The sequence below is a fragment of the Zea mays genome, chromosome 8 (assembly GCF_902167145.1).
Source record: "Zea mays cultivar B73 chromosome 8, Zm-B73-REFERENCE-NAM-5.0, whole genome shotgun sequence".
Classification (NCBI taxonomy): Eukaryota; Viridiplantae; Streptophyta; class Magnoliopsida; order Poales; family Poaceae; genus Zea; species Zea mays.
The window spans coordinates 119,194,015-119,218,501 of NC_050103.1; the positions used below are offsets into that span (position 1 = coordinate 119,194,015).

The window sequence follows — 24,487 nt, forward strand, 5'->3', positions numbered from 1 at the left end:
CCGGCCCCCGGCGCGTCCCCGGCGCGGCCCCGGCCGACTCGGCCGCTCCTGGCCGGCTCAACCGCCCCTGGGCCGGTTCAACCGCCCCCCCCCCCCGTTCGGCCGCCCGTTCCCGTCCCGGCCTCGCCCGCCGTGTCCCCGTTCGCCCGCGCTCGCGGTGATTATTCGTTAGTTAACGTGCTGCGTCGCGCGCTTCGCCGCGCGACGGTTTGTCTAATTTAAGATTCTATCTGTGTGTTGCGTCGTGCGCTTCGTCGCGCGACGATCCATTTTTGTTTCAGGTTGTTTAAGGTGTAACGCCGCGTGTGCATTCACGCGACGTTCCACTTTGGACTCAGTTTAGTCGACGTATGCCGTCGTGCGCTTCGTCGCGCGACGTTTAACGTCTCCTCATAACTAAGGCGAAGTGCCTCATTGCGTGCTCGGTCGCGCGACGAGTCGCTAGCTTCTTAATTTGTTTTAGAGTGCTTTGTCGCGCGTCTCGCCGCGCGACCATTCTTTTTATTTATCTCCACCTGCTTATAATGATTAGGCATGAAACATGACTTTACTTTATGCTAAACATAGTGTCTACATTAAATTTCCTTCCATTAAGCGAGTGGTTAATTTATAATCATGTAACGTGATCATTTCTCGACTGTCTTTTCCTCTTTCTCTCTTAACCGTACTCGCGAGCCCGCGTGGAACGTCTGTTTACTTATTGCATTCTATTGTATGGTGTACTGTTCTTTTGTATTAAATATGTGGATGTATGTATGTTTGCGCTCGCATAGAGAACGATCCGGTTGAAGAGCCCGAGGAACTCGCAGGAGAAGCCCCTGAGCAGCAGTCGATTGGTGGAGGCAAGTGTCCCTTGACCTATCTCTGTCCTATTCATTATTTAATTCACCTCCCGCTTTACATATTTATGCCTAAGGATTGACTAGTTTTGGTTACCATGTCCTTGTTTACCTATTTGGGTTGGATTATTATTGTTTAGCTTTATGCTATTGCTTAACTCTAATCAATGAACATGATGAGATTATCTATGATACGCTGTTTTCCCCTCTCTTATTATGATGTTATACTTGTGGTCTTCAAGGGGGCTCGAGTGGTTTCTCGAGTGTCTCTCCGTAAGGACCTGTTCTATGGATGACCGCCCGGGAAAACAGTGCAACCATGAGGGTAGAATGGGGTGCCCTTAGCTGAATAATTAGAGGATCCGGGGTGTAGTTCACTTAGCCGCCGTGCCGTCAATGGGGCTCGGTGTATGCGGCTCGCTCTGCCAAGTTTGGGTTCGCCCCTTGGGGAGGAGTGCGGTGCATTTAGGAAACCTAACGGGTGGCTACAGCCCCGGGGAATCTTTGTAAAGGCTACGTAGTGATGCCCTGCTGGGTCACCTTGGTAGTGATCAATGGAGAGTCATGATCTCCGGGCAGAATGGGAATCACGGCTTGTGGGTAAAGTGCACAACCTCTGCAGAGTGTTTGAAAACTGATATATCAGCCGTGCTCGCGGTTATGAGCGGCCAAGGGAGCTCCAATGATTAGTGGTACTTGATCAGAGACATTGTGGTACAGGTGGCTATGAGATCGATGGTTTTGGTTATGACTATGGTGCTGGTAAGCGGTACTCTTTCCGTTTGGAAAGGAGTACGTTTGGGTTAATAACGTGGGTTAAATCTAAAACTTGGCTTTCTCTACTAGTAATAATAATCTGACCAACTAAAAGCAACTGCTAGACTTATCCCCACATAAAGCTAGTCCACTACAGCCAAACAGGATACTTGCTGAGTATGTTGATGTGTACTCACCCTTGCTCTACACACCAAAACCCCTCCCAGGTTGTCAGCATTGCAACCACTGCTCAGGAGAAGATGAAGCTGTGGAAGGAGACTTCCAGGAGTTCCAAGACTACGACGAGTTCTAGGCGTGGGTTAGCGGCAACCCCCAGTCGGCTGCCTGTGAAGGCCGCGTTTATCTACGTTTCTTTTCCGCACTTTGATTTATTGTAAGAACTATATGGACGTCTCAGACGTATGATGTAATCTACTATTATTCCCTTTTAATACTATTTTGAGCACCGTGTGATGATGTCCATGTTATGTAACTGCTGTGTACGTGAATAACTGATCCTGGCACGTACATGGTTCACATTCGGTTTGCCTTCTAAAACCGGGTGTGACATAAGTGGTATCAAAGCCGTGTTGACTGTAGGACCGCTAACCTAGAGTAGAATGGTCGTTCTAAGGACTCTAGACCTCTGTCTCTGCCTTGACTTTGATATCCCTTCAAAAGTTGGTCATACCAACCAAACCTATGTTCTACTATATATTATACCTTGCTGAAAATCATGTTTTATTCTAATCCTTCATTTACTCATGATTCATTATTTGCTGGTCATATTGATTCTGTTCTCACCCTTTTGCTTGCGATGTCTTTTATAGATGGCTCGACTTAGACACACTGCACGAAAGTCCGTCATCCCCTTCTTACCCTCCCGCCTTGCTGAGCGTCCGCTTCGCCGTCCCGTGGCCGGACAGTCCAGCCACTTGGAGAGACTGCACCGCCGCCTGCATGAGGAGCAGGAACGTCGACGACAGGAGCAGCAGGGCTCTTCCTTCTCGCTCCACCAGGAGATAGAGTCTGTGAGGAGCTGCTCCCCTGTGCTTCCTCTGGAGGCGCCCCCTGCACCACCACTGGGCGTCCCAGCTTTTGGAGTAGCTGCTGGAGGAGATCCAGACGATGGAGATGGCGACGACAGCTCGAGCCACGGCACCGACTTCTCTGCTAACCATGAGCTGGAAGGATGGTTCGCTCGATCCATCACTCGCGACGCTGCTCGCGGGTGTCACTTCCACGATGCGCTCGATACCCTGCTACGTCGGGCATTTAACCGGCATACTTGGTCCATCGAGTATCGCTGTGTGGTCTACCAGCATAGTCGCGGGGTCTACCCGGACCGCTGGGAGGCGACTTGCTTGGTGCGCCGTCCGGAGAACAGTCTCCAGGGTGCAGAGGCCTGCTCAGAGCACTATTCTATCTCTGAGCGGGACTCAGCTGAGGCAGCCATGCAAGATGCTGCACGGCGTGCACTTTCGCACTACTGCTCGGTTTTCGGTGGAGTAGCTGACGGTCTTGACCTGAAGTATTACCCCCGCCGTTCATCTGGCAGCACAGGAGGCGTGATTGTCTCACCTATCGGTGAGGGCAATCCTAGGTTGAGCAGCACAGTCAACCTAGCCGCCATGCTAAACACGGAGCTAGACCATGCACTAGATGAGCTGAGTAGGGCTCGTGCTGAGATCGCCCAGCTGCGGGCTGAGCGCGCGGAACGTCGTCACCTGGAGGATGGTTCCCCCGCTCCCGTCGGGACTCAGCACCTGTACCGCTCACCTCGGCGTGGATCCCAGTCTTATGGCAATCCCGACTGCAAGACCAAGATAACTCTAGAACCATAGATCGTTAGAGTTGGATCTTGTAATTAATACAAAATATATACATAGAAGCTTCAGTCTTAGCGTTAGTCTCGCTCTTAGTTAGTCTTAGTTAGACAGGGTAGTTTGCTGTATCCTGTGCATCTATGTTTGTCCTGATGAACTATGTTTGGTTTGGATCTTTGTAATGACTGTCACCAGAATGTAGGTATCCCCTGCATTTTGGTTTACCTATTATGTTAATGGAGTTAGTTATATAATTGGGAAACCTTTTATTCCACTTTCCTCTTTATCTGAGAAGCTGTGTGGTCTGTGTTGGAGATCAGAGAAGATGCTCATCTGTTCAGTGCTGTTGAAGAATTCTATCCTCTTTTCTTATGCTGCAAGATTTGTCAGATCAGTTCTGATGTGTGGTTGCATTCTGCAGATGTCAGAGAACAGGCGCAGAGGAGGAAGGCGTGCTCAGCAGGAGCGAGCCGCTCAACAGGATGAGGTGCCCCAGCAGCAGCACCTGCCGCCCCCGCCCCCGATGTCCATCGAGCAGATGTTTCTGATGCAGACTCATGCAGTTCAAGCCATCGGTCAGACTTTGGCCGCCATTCAGCAGCAGCAGCAGCAACAGCAGCAGGCCCCACCTCAGCCTCAGCCTCAGATGCCCAGAGACAAGCGTGCTGAATTCATGAGAGGCCATCCACCAACGTTTGCTCATTCTTCTGACCCCATGGATGCTGAAGACTGGCTGCGCACTGTGGAGCGGGAGTTGCATACCGCTCAGTGCGATGACAGGGAGAAAGTCCTGTATGGTCCCCGTCTGTTGAGAGGAGCAGCCCAATCATGGTGGGAGTCTTACCTCGCCACCCATGCCCACCCTGACGCCATCACTTGGGAAGAGTTCAGAGGTAGCTTCCGTCAGTACCATGTTCCCGCAGGTCTGATGACTGTGAAGAAGGAGGAGTTCCTAGCTCTCAAGCAAGGGTCATCGTCTGTCAGTGAATACCGGGATAGATTTCTGCAGCTGTCTCGCTATGCTCCTGAAGATGTCAACACTGACGCCAAGCGACAGTACCGTTTCCTGAGAGGCTTGGTTGACCCTCTTCAGTATCAGCTGATGAATCACACCTTCCCAACATTCCAGCACCTGATTGACAGAGCAATCATGACAGAGAGAAAGCGTAAGGAGATGGAGGATCGTAAGCGCAAGATCAGTGGACCCCAGCCTGGGAGCAGCAATCGTCCTCGTTTCTCAGGCAATCAACCTCAGCAGTTCAGGCAGAACCAGCGTCCACCTCAGCAGCATCAGCAATTTCAAAAGCAGTATCCTCAGCATCAGTACCAGAACCGTCAGAGCAATCAGTCAGGAGGTCAGTTTCAGAAGCAGAATCAGCAGGCACCTCGTCTTCCTGCCCCAGCAAACCAGCAGAGCAGTCAGGCAGCAACAGCTCAGGTTGGAAACAGGGCATGTTTCCACTGTGGAGAGCAAGGCCACTGGGTGATGCAATGTCCGAAGAAGGCAGCCCAGCAGCAGTCAGGCCCCAATGCCCCAGCAAAGCAGAATGTGCCTCAGCATGGAGCAGGCAATCGTTCTCAGCCGCGCTATAATCATGGAAGGCTGAATCACTTGGAGGCTGAAGCAGTTCAGGAGACCCCCGGCATGATAGTAGGTATGTTCCCAGTCGACTCCCATATTACAGAAGTGTTATTTGATACTGGAGCAACGCATTCTTTCATTACTGCATCATGGGTAGAAGCACATAATCTTCCAATTACTACCATGTCAACCCCCATTCAAATTGACTCAGCCGGTGGTAGAATTCGAGCCGATAGCATTTGTTTGAATATAAGTGTGGAAATAAGGGGGATAGCGTTTCCCGCCAACCTTATAGTAATGGGTACTCAGGGAATAGATGTCATCCTAGGGATGAATTGGCTAGATAAGTATCAGGCAGTTATCAGTTGTGATAAGAGGACAATCAAGTTGGTGTCCCCAGTAGGAAAGGAAGTGGTGACCGAGCTAGTCCCGCCTGAGCCAAAGAAAGGAAGTTGTTATCAGCTAGCTGTTGATAGCAGTGAAGCAGACCCAATTGAGAGTATCAAGGTTGTGTCTGAGTTCCCAGATGTGTTTCCAAAGGACTTACCGGGTATGCCACCAGAGCGGAAAGTTGAGTTTGCCATAGAGCTTCTTCCTGGAACCGCCCCTATCTTTAAGAGAGCTTACAGAATATCTGGACCAGAGTTGGTTGAGCTTAAGGAGCAGATTGATGAGCTGTCGGAGAAAGGTTACATCCGGCCAAGCACCTCGCCTTGGGCCGCCCTTGTCTTGTTTGTGGAGAAGAAAGATGGCACCAAGAGGATGTGTATCGATTATCGAGCTTTGAATGAGGTCACAATCAAGAACAAGTATCCCTTGCCCAGAATAGAAGATCTGTTCGACCAGTTGAGAGGAGCCAGTGTGTTCTCCAAGATTGATCTGAGGTCAGGTTATCATCAGCTCAGGATCCGACCTTCGGACATTCCGAAGACGGCATTCATTTCCAAGTATGGTTTGTATGAGTTCACAGTGATGTCTTTTGGTTTGACCAATGCGCCAGCGTTCTTCATGAACTTGATGAACAGTGTATTCATGGATTACCTTGATAAGTTTGTGGTGGTATTCATTGATGACATTCTGGTTTATTCTCAAAGCGAAAAAGAGCACGCAGATCATTTGAAGATGGTATTGCAGAGATTGCGAGAGCACCAGTTGTATGCAAAGTTGAGCAAGTGTGAGTTCTGGATCAGTGAAGTCCTGTTCTTGGGTCACATAATCAACAAAGAAGGATTGGCTGTGGATCCGAAGAAAGTGGCAGACATTTTGAACTGGAAAGCGCCAACAGATGCTAGAGGAATCAAGAGTTTTATTGGAATGGCCGAATATTATCGGCGATTCATTGAAGGGTTTTCGAAGATTGCGAAACCTATGACAGCGTTGCTAGGCAACAAAGTTGAGTTCAAGTGGACCCAGAAATGCCAAGAGGCCTTTGAAGCGCTGAAAGAGAAGTTGACAACAGCGCCCGTCCTAGTCTTGCCTGATGTGCACAAGCCCTTCTCGGTGTATTGTGATGCTTGTTACACAGGTTTGGGATGTGTGTTGATGCAAGAGGGAAGAGTTGTGGCTTACTCGTCCCGACAGCTGAAGGTTCATGAGAAGAATTACCCAATCCATGATCTAGAGTTGGCAGCAGTGGTTCACGCACTGAAGACATGGAGGCACTATCTGTATGGACAGAAATGTGATGTTTACACAGACCACAAGAGTCTGAAGTACATATTCACTCAGTCAGAGTTGAACATGAGGCAACGAAGATGGTTAGAGTTGATCAAAGACTATGAGTTGGAGATTCATTACCATCCAGGCAAAGCAAACATAGTGGCAGATGCTTTGAGCAGAAAGAGTCAAGTCAATCTGATGGTCGCTCGTCCGATGCCTTATGAGTTGGCCAAGGAGTTTGACAGGTTGAGTCTCGGATTTCTGAACAATTCGCGAGGAGTCACAGTTGAGTTGGAACCTACCCTGGAGCGCGAAATTAAAGAAGCGCAGAAGAATGATGAGAAGATCAGTGAGATCCGGCGACTGATTCTAGATGGCAGAGGCAAAGATTTTCGAGAAGATGCAGAAGGCGTGATATGGTTCAAAGACCGCTTGTGTGTTCCCAATGTCCAGTCCATTCGGGAGTTGATTCTCAAGGAAGCTCATGAGACAGCTTATTCGATTCACCCTGGCAGTGAGAAGATGTATCAGGATCTGAAAAAGAAATTCTGGTGGTACGGAATGAAAAGGGAAATCGCAGAGCATGTGGCTATGTGTGATAGTTGTCGAAGAATTAAGGCAGAGCACCAGAGACCTGCTGGATTGTTGCAACCGTTGCAGATCCCTCAGTGGAAATGGGATGAAATTGGTATGGATTTCATAGTCGGATTGCCTCGCACTCGAGCCGGCTACGATTCCATCTGGGTAGTAGTGGACCGCTTGACCAAGTCAGCCCACTTCATACCTGTCAAGACCAACTACAGCAGTGCAATGTTGGCAGAACTGTATATGTCTCGGATCGTTTGTCTTCATGGTGTGCCGAAGAAGATAGTGTCAGACAGAGGAACGCAGTTCACCTCTCATTTCTGGCAGCAGTTGCATGAAGCTTTGGGCACGCATCTGAATTTCAGTTCAGCTTATCACCCGCAGACAGATGGCCAGACCGAAAGGACCAATCAAATTCTTGAAGACATGTTGAGAGCCTGTGCGTTGCAAGATCAGTCCGGATGGGACAAGAGATTGCCTTATGCAGAGTTTTCCTATAACAACAGTTACCAGACCAGTTTGAAGATGTCACCATTTCAGGCGCTCTATGGAAGGAGTTGTAGAACTCCGTTGCAATGGGATCAGCCTGGAGAGAAGCAAGTGTTTGGGCCAGACATTCTGCTTGAAGCCGAAGAGAACATCAAGATGGTCCGAGAGAATCTGAAGATAGCGCAATCGAGGCAGCGAAGCTATGCAGACACAAGAAGAAGAGAGCTGAGTTTCGAAGTCGGAGACTTTGTCTATCTGAAAGTGTCACCGATCAGAGGAGTCAAGAGGTTCGGAGTCAAAGGCAAGCTAGCACCCCGCTACATTGGTCCGTATCAGATTCTTGCAAGACGTGGAGAAGTGGCCTATCAGCTCAGTTTGCCAGAGAATTTGTCTGCTGTGCATGATGTCTTTCATGTGTCTCAGTTGAAGAAGTGCTTGCGTGTGCCAGAAGAGCAGTTGCCAGTGGAAGGTCTTGAAGTCCAGGAGGACTTGACCTACGTTGAGAAGCCAGTGCAGATCCTTGAGGTTGCAGACCGAGTCACCCGAAGGAAGACCATCAGAATGTGCAAAGTTAGATGGGATCACCACTCTGAGGAAGAAGCAACCTGGGAGCGTGAAGATGATCTGATGGCTAAATACCCTGAGCTCTTTGCTAGCCAGCCCTGAATCTCGAGGGCGAGATTCTTTTAAGGGGGATAGGTTTGTAACGCCCTGAATTTGGGGGTAGAATTTTTTCTTCTTTTCTCTCACCAAATTCGGGCGTTACTCTCTTTTCTCTTTCCCCGTTTGCTCCCTCTTCCCAATTTCAAAACCAGTATAGTGACAAGTGTTCGTGTCATGTATAAACCAAAACCTAAGTGTCATGGGTGTTGCATCATGCCGAGCACATTTCTTTGTCTGATGTTGAGTGTTCGTCTCGTTCCGTTCCGGATTTCGGTTCGCGATTTAACTCCGTTTAGTGGTCCACGCTCGTCATGGGTTTTTGATCCGCGAAGTGGTTCGGCCCAGCCCAGCTTAGTCCAGCCCAGCTCAGCCGGCCTGGCCCGCCCCGGCCTGCGCGCCCCTGGCGCCCAACCCCCCCCCCCATGCGCCCCCACCTCTCCTCTCTCTCATTTGGATCTCCCGCGCAACAACTTCCCTCTCCCTCTCCCACCTCTCTCTCCCCGTGGTGCCCTAGGGTTTGGAGACGGTGATCACCGGATTTTGGACCCCGAGGTGAGCTCCCCTCCCCTTCTTCCCTCTCTCTCTCTCTCCCTCCTCTTCTTCTCCCCACGCGCGCCCCCTTCTTCCCCTGCTCGCGCGCGCCCCCTGCCCGCCCCTGCTCGTCGGCGGCGCGGCGCCCCCCCCGCCCCTGCCCGGCCACGGCGGCCTCGCCCGCCCCCTCCCCGGCCCCGGCGGCGCTCCCCGCCCCTCCCCTCGCGCGCGCGGCGGCGCCCGCCCCTTCCCCGCCCGCGGCGGCGGCGCCCGCCCTCCCCCGGCCCGCGGCCGGCCTCGCCCGCCCGCCCCCTCCCACGGCGGCGCCCGCCCGTCCCGGCCCCGTGGTGGCGTCCGCCCGCCCCCGTCCCTCCCCTGCTCGCGTGCAGCGCGGCCCCGGCGCGCCCCCGGCGTGGCCCGGCGCGGCCCCGGTGGCCCCTGCTCGCCGGCGCGACCCCGGCGCGGCCCCGGCCGACTCGGCCGCTCCTGGCCGGCTCAACCGCCCCTGGGCCGGTTCAACCCCCCCCCCCCCCCCCCCCCCCCCCCCGTTCGGCCGCCCGTTCCCGTCCCGGCCTCGCCCGACCGTGTCCCCGTTCGCCCGCGCTCGCGGTGATTATTCGTTAGTTAACATGCTGCGTCGCGCGCTTCGCCGCGCGACGGTTTGTCTAATTTAAGATTCTATCTGTGTGTTGCGTCGTGCGCTTCGTCGCGCGACGATCCATTTTTGTTTCAGGTTGTTTAAGGTGTAACGCCGCGTGTGCATTCACATGACGTTCCACTTTGGACTCAGTTTAGTCGACGTATGCCGTCGTGCGCTTCGTCGCGCGACGTTTAACGTCTCCTCATAACTAAGGCGAAGTGCCTCATTGTGTGCTCGGTCGCGCGACGAGTCGCTAGCTTCTTAATTTGTTTTAGAGTGCTTTGTCGCGCGTCTCGCCGCGCGACCATTCTTTTTATTTATCTCCACCTGCTTATAATGATTAGGCATGAAACATGACTTTACTTTATGCTAAACATAGTGTCTACATTAAATTTCCTTCCATTAAGCGAGTGCTTAATTTATAATCATGTAACGTGATCGTTTCTCGACTGTCTTTTCCTCTTTCTCTCTTAACCGTACTCGCGAGCCCGCGTGGAACGTCTGTTTACTTATTGCATTCTATTGTATGGTGTACTGTTCTTTTGTATTAAATATGTGGATGTATGTATGTTTGCGCTCGCATAGAGAACGATCCGGTTGAAGAGCCCGAGGAACTCGCAGGAGAAGCCCCTGAGCAGCAGTCGATTGGTGGAGGCAAGTGTCCCTTGACCTATCTCTGTCCTATTCATTATTTAATTCACCTCCCGCTTTACATATTTATGCCTAAGGATTGACTAGTTTTGGTTATCCATGTCCTTGTTTACCTATTTGGGTTGGATTATTATTGTTTAGCTTTATGCTATTGCTTAACTCTAATCAATGAACATGATGAGATTATCTATGATACGCTGTTTTCCCCTCTCTTATTATGATGTTATACTTGTGGTCTTCAAGGGGGCTCGAGCGGTTTCTCGAGTGCCTCTCCGTAAGGACCTGTTCTATGGATGACCGCCCGGGAAAACAGTGCAACCATGAGGGTAGAATGGGGTGCCCTTAGCTGAATAATTAGAGGATCCGGGGTGTAGTTCACTTAGCCGTCGTGCCGTCAATGGGGCTCGGTGTATGCGGCTCGCTCTGCCAAGTTTGGGTTCGCCCCTTGGGGAGGAGTGCGGTGCATTTAGGAAACCTAACGGGTGGCTACAGCCCCGGGGAATCTTTGTAAAGGCTACGTAGTGATGCCCTGCTGGGTCACCTTGGTAGTGATCAATGGAGAGTCATGATCTCCGGGCAGAATGGGAATCACAGCTTGTGGGTAAAGTGCACAACCTCTGTAGAGTGTTTGAAAACTGATATATCAGTCGTGCTCGCGGTTATGAGCGGCCAAGGGAGCTCCAATGATTAGTGGTACTTGATCAGAGACATTGTGGTATAGGTGGCTATGAGATCGATGGTTTTGGTTATGACTATGGTGCTGGTAAGCGGTACTCTTTCCGTTTGGAAAGGAGTACGTTTGGGTTAATAACGTGGGTTAAATCTAAAACTTGGCTTTCTCTACTAGTAATAATAATCTGACCAACTAAAAGCAACTGCTAGACTTATCCCCACATAAAGCTAGTCCACTACAGCCAAACAGGATACTTGCTGAGTATGTTGATGTGTACTCACCCTTGCTCTACACACCAAAACCCCCCCCAGGTTGTCAGCATTGCAACCACTGCTCAGGAGAAGATGAAGCTGTGGAAGGAGACTTCCAGGAGTTCCAAGACTACGACGAGTTCTAGGCGTGGGTTAGCGGCAACCCCCAGTCGGTTGCCTGTGAAGGCCGCGTTTATCTACGTTTCTTTTCCGCACTTTGATTTATTGTAAGAACTATATGGACGTCTCAGACGTATGATGTAATCTACTATTATTCCCTTTTAATACTATTTTGAGCACCGTGTGATGATGTCCATGTTATGTAACTGCTGTGTACGTGAATAACTGATCCTGGCACGTACATGGTTCGCATTCGGTTTGCCTTCTAAAACCGGGTGTGACATTGAGGTGGTCACAAAGACCGGGTCTCTTTCAACCCTTTCCCTCTCTCAAACGGTCACCTAGACCGAGTGAGCTTCTCTTCTCAATCAAACGGGACACAAAGTCCCCGCAAGGACCACACACAATTGGTGTCTCTTGCCTCGGTTACAATTGAGTTGATCACAAGAAGGAATGAGAAAAAGAAGCAATCCAAGCGCAAGAGCTCAAATGAACACAAGTCATTCTCTCACTAGTCACTATTTGATTGGGAGTGATCTTTGGACTTGGGAGAGGATTTGATCTCTTTGGTGTGTCTTGTATTGAATGCTATAACTCTTGTAAGGTGTAGGAAGTCTGAAAACTTGGATGCAATGAATGATGGGTGGTTGGGGGTATTTATAGCCCCAACCACCAAACTAGCCGTTTGGTGAAGGCTGCTGTCGCATGGCGCACCGAACAGTCCGGTGCGCCACCGGACACTGTCCGGTGCGCCTGCCACGTCATCTGGTCGTTGGATTCTGACCGTTGGAGCTTCTGTCTTCTGGGCCACCGGACAGTCCGGTGGTGCACCGAACAGGTCCTGTAGACTGTCCAGTGCGCCATCTAGCGCGTGCCTGACTTCTGCGCGCACTGTAGCGCATTGAATGCAGTTGCAGGTGACCGTTGGCGCTGAAGTAGTCGTTGCTCCGCTGGCACACCGGACAGTCCGGTGAGCCACCGGACACTGTCCGGTGCAACACCGGACAGTCCAGTGAATTATAGCGGAGTGACTCCTAGAATTCCCGAAGGTGAGCAGTTCGGAGTTGGAGTCCCTGGTGCACCAGACACTGTCCGGTGGTGCACCGGACACTGTCCGATGGCACACCAGACAGTCCGGTGCGCCAGACCAGGGCACACTTCGGCAGAATATTGCTCTCTATATTCGAATCCTTTCTCGGTCTTTTTATTGGTTTGTTGTGAACCTTTGGCACCTGTAGAACTCGTAATCTAGAGCAAACTAGTTAGTCCAATTATTTGTGTTGGTCAATTCAACCACCAAAATCAATTAGGAAAAGGTGTAAGCCTATTTCCCTTTCAATATCAATGAGCTATGTGTGCAAAGTGTCAATCAAAGTTCCGAGAATCAAGTATATTTAGCTTATTCCTAAGTTTGGTAAAGGTTTTCTCATCTAATGGTTTGATGAAGATATCGGCTAGTTGTTCTTTGGTGCTAACATAAGCGATCTCGATATCCCCCTTTGTTGGTGATCCCTCAAAAAGTGATACCGAATGTCTATGTGCTTAGTGCGGCTGTGTTCAGCGGGATTATCTGCCATGCGGATTGCACTCTCACTATCACATAGGAGAGGGACTTTGCTCAATTTGTAGCCATAGTCCCTAAGGGTTTGCTTCATCTAAAGTAATTGCGCACAACAATGACCTACGACAATATACTCGGCTTCAGCGGTAGAAAGAGCTACTGAGTTTTGTTTCTTTAAAGCCCAAGACACCAGGGATCTCCCCAGAAACTGACAAGTCCCTGATGTGCTATTTCTATCAATTTTACACCCTGCCCAATCAACATCTGAATAACCTATTAAATCAAAAGTGGATCCCTTGGGGTACCAAAGACCAAACTTAGGTGTATAAACTAAATATCTCATGATTGTTTTCACGGCCCTAAGGTGAACTTCCTTAGGATCGGCTTGGAACCGTGCACACATGCATACGGAAAGCATAATATCCAGTCGAGATGCACATAAATAGAGTAAAGATCCTATCATCGACCGATATACCTTTTGATCTACGGATTTGCCTCCCGTGTCGAGGTCGAGATTCCCATTTGTTCCCATGGGTGTCTTGATGGGCTTGGCATCCTTCATTCCAAACTTGGTATGTATATCTTGAATGTACTTTGTTTGGCTAATGAGGTGCCCTCTTGGAGTTGCTTGACTTGAAATCCTAGAAAATACTTCAACTCCCCCATCATAGACATCTCGAATTTCTGTATCATAATCCTACTAAACTCTTCACAAGTAGATTTGTTAGTAGACCCAAATATGATATCATCAACATAAATTTGGCATACAAACAAATCATTTGCAATAGTTTTAGTAAAGAGAGTAGGATCGGCTTTACCGACTTTGAAGCCATTAGTGATAAGAAAAACTCTTAGGCATTCATACCATGCTCTTGGGGCTTGCTTGAGACCATAAAGCACCTTTAAGAGTTTATACACGTGGTTAGGGTACTCACTATCTTCAATGTCGGGAGGTAGATCAACATAGACCTCTTCCTTGATTGGTCCATTGAGGAAGGCACTCTTCACGTCCATTTGATAAAGCTTGAAGCCATGGTAAGTAGCATAGGTAAGTAATATGCGAATTGACTCAAGACTAGCTACGGGTGCATAGGTTTCACCGAAATCCAAACCTTCGACTTGTGAATATCCCTTGGCCACAAGTCGGGATTTGTTCCTTGTCACCACACCATGCTCATCTTGCTTGTTGCGGAATACCCACTTGGTTCCTACAACATTCTGGTTAGGACGTGGAACTAAATGTCATACCTCATTCCTCGTGAAGTTGTTGAGCTCCTCTTGCATTGCCAACACCCAATCCAAATCTCTTAATGCATCTTCCACCCTGTATGGCTCAATAGAAGACACAAAAGAGTAATGTTCACAAAAATGTGCGACTCGAGATCGAGTTGTTACCCCTTATGAATATCACCAAGGATGGAGTTCACGGGGTGATCTCTTTGAATCGCTTGATGGACTCTTGGGTATGGCGGTCTTTGACCCTGTTCTTCTTGATAATCTTCCTTGTCTTGATTATTGTCATCTCCCCCTTGATCATTGTCCTCCTCTTGAGGTGGCTCATTGTCTTGATCTTCTTCTTCATTGTCTTGAGCTTGATCCTCATCTTGGGTTGGTGGAGATGTTTGTATGGAAGATGATAGTTGATCTTGTGCTTGTGTGGGCTCTTTGGATTCCTTAGGACACACATCCCCAATGGACATGTTCCTTAGCGCGACGCATGGAGCTTCTTCATCATCTAGCTCATCAAGATCAACTTGCTCCACTTGGGAGCCATTAGTCTCATCAAACACAATGTCACAAGAAACCTCAACTAATCCAATGGATTTGATGAAGACTCTATATGCCCTTGTGTTCGAGTCATAACCAAGTAAAAAGCCTTCTACAGCCTTAGGAGCAAATTTGGATTTTCTACCTCTTTTAATAAGAATAAAACATTTGCTACCAAAGACTCTAAAATATGAAATATTGGGCTTTTTACCGGTGAGGAGTTCATAAGATGTCTTCTTGAGGATTCGGTGAAGGTAGAGCCGGTTGATGGAGTAGCAGGCGGTGTTAATCGCCTCAGCCCAAAACCGGTCCGGAGTCTTATATTCATCAAGCATGGTCCTCGCCATATCCAGTAGAGTTCTATTCTTCCTCTCCACTATACCATTTTGTTGAGGTGTGTAGGGAGAAGAGAACTCATGCTTGATGCCCTCCTCCTCAAGGAAGCCTTCAATTTGAGAGTTCTTGAACTCCGTCCCATTATCGCTTATTATTTTCTTGATCCTTAATCCGAACTCATTTTGAGCTCGTCTCAAGAATCCCTTCAAAGTCTCTTGGGTTTGAGATTTTTCTTGTAAAAAGAATACCCAAGTGAAGCGAGAATAATCATCCACAATTACAAGACAATACTTACTCCCGCCGATGCTTATGTAAGCAATCGGGCCAAATAAATCCATGTGGAGTAGATCAAGCGGTCTGTCGGTCGTCATGATGTTCTTGTGTGGATGATGGATGCCAACTTGCTTTCCTGCTTGACATGCACTACAAACCCTGTCTTTCTCAAAATGAACATTTGTTAGTCCCAAAATGTGTTCTCCCTTTAGAAGCTTGTGAAGATTCTTCATCCCAATATGGGCTAGTCGGCGATGTCATAGCCAAGCCATATTAGTCTTAGCAATTAAGTAAGTATCGAGTTCAGCTTTATTAAAATCAACTAAGTATAGCTGACCCTCTAATACTCCCTAAAATGCTACTGAATCATCACTTCTTCTAAAGAAAGGTAACACCTATATCCGTAAAAAGACAGTTGTAGCCCATTTTACATAATTGATAAACAGAAAGCAAATTGTAATCTAAAGAATCTACAAAAAAACACTGGAAATAGAATGGTCAGGAGATATAGCAATTTTACCAAGTCTTTTGTCCAAACCTTGATTTCCATCCCCGAATGTGATAGCTCTTTGGGGATCTTCGTTTTTCTCATAGGAGGAGAACATTCTTTTCTCCCCTGTCATGTGGTTTGTGCATCCGCTATCAATGATCCAACTTGAGCCCTTGGATGCATAAACCTACAAAACAATTTAGGCCTTGTTCTTAGGTACCCAAACGGTCTTGGGTCCCTTCACATTAGAAACAAGCACCTTGGGTACCCAAACACAAGTCTTTAACCCCTTGTGTTTGCCCCCAGCATATTTGGCAACTACTTTGCCTGATTTGTTAGTTAAAACATAAGAAGCATCAAAAGTTTTAAATGAAACATTAGGTTCATTTGATGCAGTAGGAGATTTCTTTTTAGGCATATTAACATGGGTAGAATGCCTAGAGCTAGATGCCTCATTTTTATACATAAAAGCATGGTGTGAAACATTATGAGGTTTCCTAGCATGAATTCTCCTAATCTTATTCTCAGGATAACCAGCAGGATATAAAATATAGCTCTTGTTATCCTGAGCCATGGGAGCCTTGCCCTTAACAAAACTAGACAATGTCTTAGGGGCATTAATTTTGACATTGCTTCCCTGTTGGAAACCAATGCCATTCTTGATGCCAGGACGTCTCCCATTATAGAGCATGCTCCTAGCAAATTTAAATTTCTCATTTTCTATCTCATGCTCATTAATTTTACTAGTTAGTTGTGCTATATGATCATTTTGTTGTTTAATTAAAGCTAGGTGATCATGAATAACATCAACATTAATGTCTCTACATCTTGTACAAACAGTGACATGATCAATAGTAGATGTAGAGGGTTTACAAACATTTAATTCATCAATCTTAGCATGTAAAACATCATTCTCATTTCTAAGATTGGAAATAGAAACATTGCAAAATTCAATTCCTTAGCCTTTGAAATTAAACTAGCATTTTTAATTTTAAGGCTAGAAATTGATTCATTCAATTTATCAATCTTAGCAATTAAACTAGCATTATCATTTTTAAGATTGACAATTGAATCATGACAAACATTTGATTTTTCAACCTTAGCAAATAAATTACCGTTCTCATTTCTAAGGTTGAAAATGGTGTCATGGCAAATGCTAAGCTCCTTAGTCAAATTTTCATTCTTTTCTACTTCCTGAGTATAAGCATTCTTTACCTTAACATGCTTTTTTATTTTCCTTAATAAGGAATTCCTTTTGGCTATCCAAGAGTTCATCCTTCTCATGAATAGCACCTATTAATTCATTTAATTTTTCTTTTTGTTGCATGTTAAGGTTGGCAAAAAGACTAAACAAGTTATCTTCATTATCACTAGAGCTACCCTCATCACTAGATGTTGTATATTTGGTAGAGGCTCAAGATTTTACCTTCTTCCTTTTGTCGTCCTTTGCCATGAGGCACTTGTGGCCGACGTTGGGGAAGAGGAGACCTTTGTTGACGGTGATGTTGGCGGCGTCCTCATCGGAGGAGGAGTCGGTGGAGCTCATGTCGGAGTCCCATTCCCGACACACATAGGCATCGTCACCCTTCTTCTTGTAGTATCTCTTCTTCTCCTTCCTCTTTCCCTTCTTGTCGTCGCCCCTGTCACTAGATATATGACATTTTGCGATAAAATGACCGGGCTTACCACACTTGTAGCACACCCTTTTGGAACGGGGCTTATAGTCTCTCCCCTTCCTTTGCTTGAGGATTTGGCGAAAGCTCTTTATGATGAGCGCCATTTCCTCGTTGTCGAGCTTGGAAGCGTCGATGGGGAGCCTACTTGATGTAGACTCTTCTTTCTTCTCCTCTGTCGCATTGAATGCGTCGGGTTGCACCTCGAGTGTGGAGGTGCCGCCTTGCTCCAAGCGGACGATTTGTTTGGAACTTTTGATCACAATTCAAAGCTCACAAACTTTCCTATCACTTCCTCGGGAGACATTAATTTGTATCTAGGATCCCCACGAATTAATTGTACTTGAGTAGGATTGCGAAAAACAAGGGATCTTAGAATAACCTTGACCATCTCATGGTCATCCCATTTTGTGGTCCCGAGGTTGCGCACTTGGTTGACCAAGGTCTTGAGACATTGCTTGTGGCTCTTCTCCTTGGTTGAGGATGAAACGATCGAGCTCCCCCTCGATCGTTTCCCGCTTAGTGATCTTGGTCACCTCATCCCCTTCATGCGCGGTTTTTAGTACATCCCAAATCTCCTTGGCACTTTTTAGCCCTTGCACCTTGTTATACTCCTCTCGACATAGAGAGACAAGGAGTATAGTGGTGGCTTGGGAGTCAAACTGTCGGATTTGGGCAACCTCGTCCGAGTCGTAGCCTTCGTCCCCCACGGATGGTACCTGCGCTCCAAACTCAACAATGTCCCATATGCAAGCGTGGAGTGAGGTTAGGTGATGCCTCATATAATCACTCCACATACAATAATCTTCACCATAAAAAACCGGTGGTTTGCCTAATGGGACGGAAAGTAAAGGAGTGCGTTTGGAAATGCGGGGATAGCGTAAGGGGATCTTACTAAACTTCTTGCACTCATGGCGCTTAGAAGTGACGGACGGTGCGTCGGAGCCGGATGTGGAGGGAGACGAATAATCGGTCTCGTAGTAGACCACTTTCTTCATTTTCTTCTTTCTGTCGCCACTGTGGTGCGACTTGACGCGGGGAGGTGAGTCCTCCCTTCCTTTGGCGCCGGACTCCCTTGATGGAGCCTTCCCGTGGCTTGTGGCCGTTTCCATCTTCCTCTTGGCGGATCCTCCCGATACCACTTCGAGTGGTTAGACTCTAATGAAGTACAGGGCTTTGATACCAATTGAAAGTTGCCTAGAGGGGGGGGGGGGTGGATAGGCGGAAACTGAAATTTACAAACTTTAAGCACACTACAAGCCGGGGTTAGCGTTAGAATAAAAGTTAAGTCCGGGAGAGAGGGGAAAACAAATCAACCAAGAAAATAAAGCGGATGACACGGTGATTTGTTTTACCGAGGTTCGGTTCCAAAGAACCTAGTCCCCGTTGAGGTGGTCACAAAGACCGGGTCTCTTTCAACCCTTTCTGGGATTAGCGTTAGAATAAAAGTTAAGGCCGAGAGAGAGAGGGGAAAACAAATCAACCAAGAAAATAAAGCGGATGACACGGTGATTTGTTTTACCGAGGTTCGGTTCCAAAAAACCTAGTCCCCGTTGAGGTGGTCACAAAGACCGGGTCTCTTTCAACCCTTTCCCTCTCTCAAACAAGAGCACAAGGAAACACAAATGGTCCTCTCACAAGTCTAAATGCGCTAGAGTGGATTTTGCGACTTTAAGCGAATCGATCTCTTGAATTTTGTCTTTGGAGTGGTGTCTATTGCTCTTGTATTGAATGAGAAGTAGTGAATGCTTGGATGGTTGGAGTGGAGGTGGTTGGGGGTATTTATAGCCCCAACCACCAATTTAACCATTAGGGAAGGCTGCTGTCGATGGGTGCACCGGACAGTCCGGTGCGCCACCGGACATTGTCCGGTGCGCCAGCCACGTCACCCAACCGTTAGGGTTCTGACGGTTTCGACCGTTGGAGATTTGACTTCTTGGGGGCACCAGACAGTCCGGTGCGCCTTCTGGCGGCTGCTCTGACTCTTTGCAAACTGTCCGCACACCGACGACCGTTGGAGCCGACCGTTGCACTGGCTAGCCGTTGCTCCACTGGCACACCAGATAGTCCAGTGAATTATAGTGGAGCGCGGCCTCAGAAACCCGAAGGTGAAGAGTTGGAGTCGCTCGCCCCTGGTGCACCGGACAGTCCGGTGCGCCAGACCAGGGTTCTCTTCGGTTTCTTTTGCTCCTTTCTTTTGAACCCTAGCTTTGATCTTTTTATTGGTTTGTGTTGAACATTTGGCACCTGTAGAATATATAATCTAGAGCAAACTAGTTAGTCCAATTATTTGTGTTGGGCATTCAACCACCAAAATCATTTATAGGAAAAGGTTAAATCCTATTTCCCTTTCAATAATGTCACAATATCTTCTACAAGCAAGACCAAGAAGATGTCAAAAAACATGATAGTGAAGATGAGGGGTTGATTGCCGCATTCAAAAGTGTTGGGGATACCTTATCCAATGTTGTTGAGAAGGTTGCCACGGGGGACACTGATGTGCCAGATGATCTTTTTGATAGTTTGATAAACCTTTTAGGTGTGTGTACTCTGTTCTTAACTTCAGATGTTGTAACCTGTTTGCTCTGTTCAATGCTATCGAGAAGGTTGCCACAGTTTGCTCTGTTCACTTGTTGTAACCTAAAACCTGACACCTAAAACATGAAAACTATTGTAACCTAAAAATTGGTCATTCCTGTTATACCTTGTTGTAACCTATTTGTGATGCCATTATCTGGTGTTCCGTTTGTCCAATAAAACTATTGTAACCTAAAACCTGAAAACTATTGTAACATATTTTTTGATAATTTGCTAAACTTTGCAGGTTTTGAGAGACCCGCATATCTTTGTATTTCAATTATTTATTTATTTGGTGGTGCACACTCACATTCCTAGAGCCTTCAACAAGCTGCCTTTCGGCCACAAGTTAATATGGCTCGCAATTTCGTCAGTGAAAAGTTCTCAGGAGTGTGAGGGCAGTTAGTAGATAGGCTTGGACGGTTCTTTTGCTTGAACCACATCGAATAATGAATTGTGGTCTAAGTATGTGTGGATTTTGTGGAAGCCTTGAACTTGATATCATGTGTAAGTTTAGGACACATTATTATGTGCCGTGTGGAGTTAATAATGTGTTCTGTGGACTTAATATTAGTTGTAACATATCATGAGATTGGGGCAATGGCTGCAAGCATTTTGGTTGAATTCCATTTTTTGTGGAGGACAAATTTGTGAAAGATTTCAAATTTCAAGTCTTAACAACCCTTCAGAGTAATAGTTATCTCTCAAACTAAATAAAGGATAGGATCAAACCATCCTCTGTTATCTCTCAAACGAAACGAAGGACATGATCGATCCATCGCTAGTTATCTCTAAAAAAAAGGGTCGTCCCATCCCTCCAACCAAACAATACCTGGAATTATTCAATCCCCAACCCAAGGACCATTCTATCTCGTCCTAGTCTGTTTCACAACCAAACAAATAACAATAGATTATTTTCTTAAAAAAATATAGATATCCTTCGCCATTACAAAACCTTTAACAAGGTAATAGCGATACAAAAGATTAAAATGCACAAAAAACTCTATACTTTAAATTGTAATTTAATTTATTTTAAAACTATTTTTATTATATATTTAGAGATATACTATATCTATATATATAATAAAAAATATATATCTAAGAACTAAAATATTTTATAATCTAAAATAGAGATAATATATGCTTAGAAAAATCATATCCTGTCAAATTCTCGCAACTTGTTATGGCGCTATTAATGAAAAATGGCTCCCCAGACTATCTCCATCAGGGCAGCTTTACTCACCAACATTGATCCTCAGCACCGAGTGCGATGCTCTCTGCAGTGTGGACTGCCTACAGCCTTCATGAGAAAAGATAACGGAAGTCAAATATTTGTGTCAGGATCGCTATCATCAAGACCAATAAAAGAAAAAGTGCTCGCAATGTTTTTTTACATATTACTCCCGCGCGATCATGGTGACAAGCAAATTGCAAAAAAGAACGATCCTTCGTGCGCCTCTAGCTGGAGGCCCTGCAGCTTAATAAACACTTCTTAAGGGACAAAAAAACATGCAAACGAGCAAACAACTATAAAATCTCAGGGAAGGAAGGGGAACCAATTAGAAAAGTATCATCAGATCAACCACAACCTCAGAGTTTACTGTTCCCACAGAAACAGAAGCAATTCAACTTCTACCACGATAACACGACCACAGGTGGAAGCACTTAGTCGACCTCCTCGATCTTGGGGCCAGCGGCGCTGCCGCCGGCGGCCGGTGCGTCCTCGTCCATGCCGGCAGCAGCACCCATGTCCGCGCCAGCGCCCTGGTACATCTTGGCGATGATGGGGTTGCAGATGCCCTCCAGCTCCTTCATCTTGTCCTCGAACTCGTCCACCTCCGCGAGCTGGTTGCTGTCCAGCCAGCTGATGGCACCGTCCACGGCGTTCTCGATGCGCTTCTTGTCATCCGCACCTAGCTTGGAGGCGATCTTGTCGTCCTTGATGGTGTTGCGCATGTTGTACGCGTAGTTCTCCAGCGAGTTCTTGGCGTCCACCTTCTTCTTATGCTCCTCGTCCTCCGCCTTGTACTTCTCCGCCTCCTTCACCATCTTCTCGATCTCCTCCTTGCTCAGCCGCCCCTTGTCGTTGGTGATGGTGATCTTGTTTTTCTGTCCTGTAGTCTTGTCCTCCGCTGATACGTTCAGAATGCCGTTGGCGTCGATGTCGAAGCACACGGTGATCTGGGGCACGCCGCGAGGCGCCGGCGGGATGCCGGACAGCTCGAACTTGCCAAGGAGGTTGTTGTCCTTGGTCCTGGCGCGCTCTCCCTCGTACACCTGGATCAGCACCCCCGGCTGGTTGTCGGAGTAGGTGGAGAACACCTGCTCCTTCTTCGTTGGTATGGTGGTGTTGCGAGGGATCAGCACGGTCATCACGCCGCCGGCAGTCTCCAGGCCCAGGGACAGCGGGGTGACGTCCAGAAGGAGCAGGTCCTGCACCTTCTCGTTGCCCTCGCCGCTCAGGATGGCGGCCTGGACAGCAGCACCGTACGCCACGGCCTCGTCAGGGTTGATGCTCTTGCAGAGCTCCTTGCCGTTGAAGAAGTCCTGGAGCAGCTGCTGCACCTTGGGGATGCGCGTGGAGCCGCCCACGAGCACCACGTCGTGCACGGTGCTCTTGTCCATCTTGGCATCGCGGAGGCATTTCTCCACGGGCTCCATGCACTTGCGGAAGAGGTCCATGTTCAGCTCCTCGAACCGGGCGCGGGTGATGGTGGTGTAGAAGTCGATGCCCTCGTACAGCGAGTCGATCTCGATGGTGGTCTGCGCGGTGGACGACAGCGTGCGCTTGGCCCGCTCGCAGGCCGTCCGCAGACGCCGCAGCGCGCGCGGGTTGCCGCTGATGTCCTTCTTGTGCTTGCGCTTGAACTCCTGGACGAAGTGGTTGACCATGCGGTTGTCGAAGTCCTCCCCACCCAGATGGGTATCACCGGCGGTGGCCTTCACCTCGAAGATGCCCTCCTCGATGGTCAAGAGCGACACATCGAAGGTGCCACCACCGAGGTCGAAGATGAGCACGTTCTTCTCGCCGCTGCTGGTGGCCTTTTTGTCGAGCCCGTAGGCAATGGCCGCGGCGGTGGGCTCGTTGATGATACGCATCACGTTGAGCCCGGAGATGACGCCGGCATCCTTGGTGGCCTGCCTCTGCGAGTCGTTGAAATAGGCAGGCACGGTGACCACGGCATTCTTGATGGTGGAGCCGAGGTAGGCCTCAGCGATCTCCTTCATCTTGGTCAGCACCATAGAGGAGATCTCCTCGGCAGAGAACTGCTTATCCTCACCCTTGTAGCTAACCACGATCATCGGCTTGTCGCCAGGGCCCGCCACGACCTTGAATGGCCATAGCTTCATATCACTCTGAACGGAAGGGTCCGAGAACCTCCTACCAATCAACCGCTTTGCGTCTGCAGGCATCCAGGAAGAGCGACATCTGTCAGCAAGGAGTCTAACGATTGAAGAAAAAACACAGTTCAATATGGCATATCAGCTAAGGTATATTTTCAATGATCAGGTAAGGTATATTTTCGAATACTGCAGTGTGAAATTACTAACCAAGGTGACAGTGACAATTTCTGAAGGACAGAGTTCCAGTAGAAATTCAGTTCAAAAAATGTGCAATCCATCAAAGCAGATATATAATGGCTACACCAGGGGCGACAATGGAAACTACTGACTGCAAATCTGATCAGGGAAAAAAAATCTTACTGCAGTTACTATTAGGAAGTTCAAAAAGGGATTACATGAAGGCACCGGAGACATAGTTCGACGAATTCCACAAATCAGCTCGCATCCACCTAATCGTTAATCCTATCCGATCCTACTCAAATCTAGAACATAAACAAGCAGCTACTGCTCACACTGAACAAATCAGATCTCCAAGTTTAGTGCTGCTCATGTTGCCATAGAAACAGAGCAGAAGTCGCTCACTGAAACAAATTTCGATAGATCTACAAGCATCTGAAGCATCGACATCAATGTGAAACTATGCAGCAAATGATTAAAGTAAAACTCTGCATCATCGATTATTAGTGGAAAATCCCGCAGCATGGAATCAAACAACCTTAGTGCTAGACTGCTAATTGGGCATTCTAAGTTCAGTGAAATGAAAGGAAACAGAAGTGAAGAGGATGTCATCTGACACGTACCAAATACGGTGTTGGTGGGGTTCATGGCGACCTGGTTCTTGGCGGCATCGCCGATGAGCCGCTCGGTGTCGGTGAAGGCGACGTAGGACGGCGTGGTGCGGTTCCCCTGGTCGTTGGCGATGATCTCGACGCGGTCGTGCTGCCACACGCCGACACACGAGTACGTCGTTCCCAGGTCGATCCCGATCGCCGGCCCCTCCCCCTTTGCCATCTCTTCCTCCCTCTAGGAACAAAAAACACTGCTACTTCCTTCGAACCCTCACAGGTCGTGCTGCTGGTTGCTGAGAAATTGGTTCGTGGATTTTTTTTTTCTCAGGCGAGAGACGAGGGACACTGGAGGAGCCGAGGAGGTTTTATTGAGGAGATGGCGCGTCCAGAAGATTCGGGCACGGGGCGACCT

The 24,487-nt window shown here is 48.1% G+C and overlaps 1 protein-coding gene and 1 pseudogene across 1 annotated transcript; one reads left to right on the forward strand and one right to left on the reverse strand.

Annotated features, from left to right (window-relative positions):
- Nucleotides 1–20,836, forward strand: part of LOC109941853 (uncharacterized) — a 47,054-nt pseudogene extending 26,218 nt beyond the window's left edge.
- Nucleotides 20,837–21,452: 616 nt separating this feature from the next.
- Nucleotides 21,453–24,379, reverse strand: LOC103635762 (probable mediator of RNA polymerase II transcription subunit 37c). The gene is made up of 2 exons (NM_001365157.1): nucleotides 24,088–24,379; nucleotides 21,453–23,346 (listed from the first exon to the last, which is right to left on the reverse strand). The coding sequence occupies exons 1-2, from the start codon at nucleotides 24,296–24,298 to the stop codon at nucleotides 21,608–21,610; spliced, it is 1,950 nt and encodes a 649-aa protein (NP_001352086.1). The 5' UTR covers nucleotides 24,299–24,379; the 3' UTR covers nucleotides 21,453–21,607.
- Nucleotides 24,380–24,487: the final 108 nt, after the last annotated feature.

Coding starts and splice junctions, on each gene's coding strand:
- LOC103635762 (NM_001365157.1), bottom strand. CDS start 24,298: ATGGCAAAGGGGGAGGGGCCGGCGATCGGGATCGACCTGGGAACGACG. Junction 23,347..24,087: donor CCCCACCAACACCGTATTTG/GTACGTGTCAGA, acceptor GGATGCCTGCAG/ACGCAAAGCGGTTGATTGGT.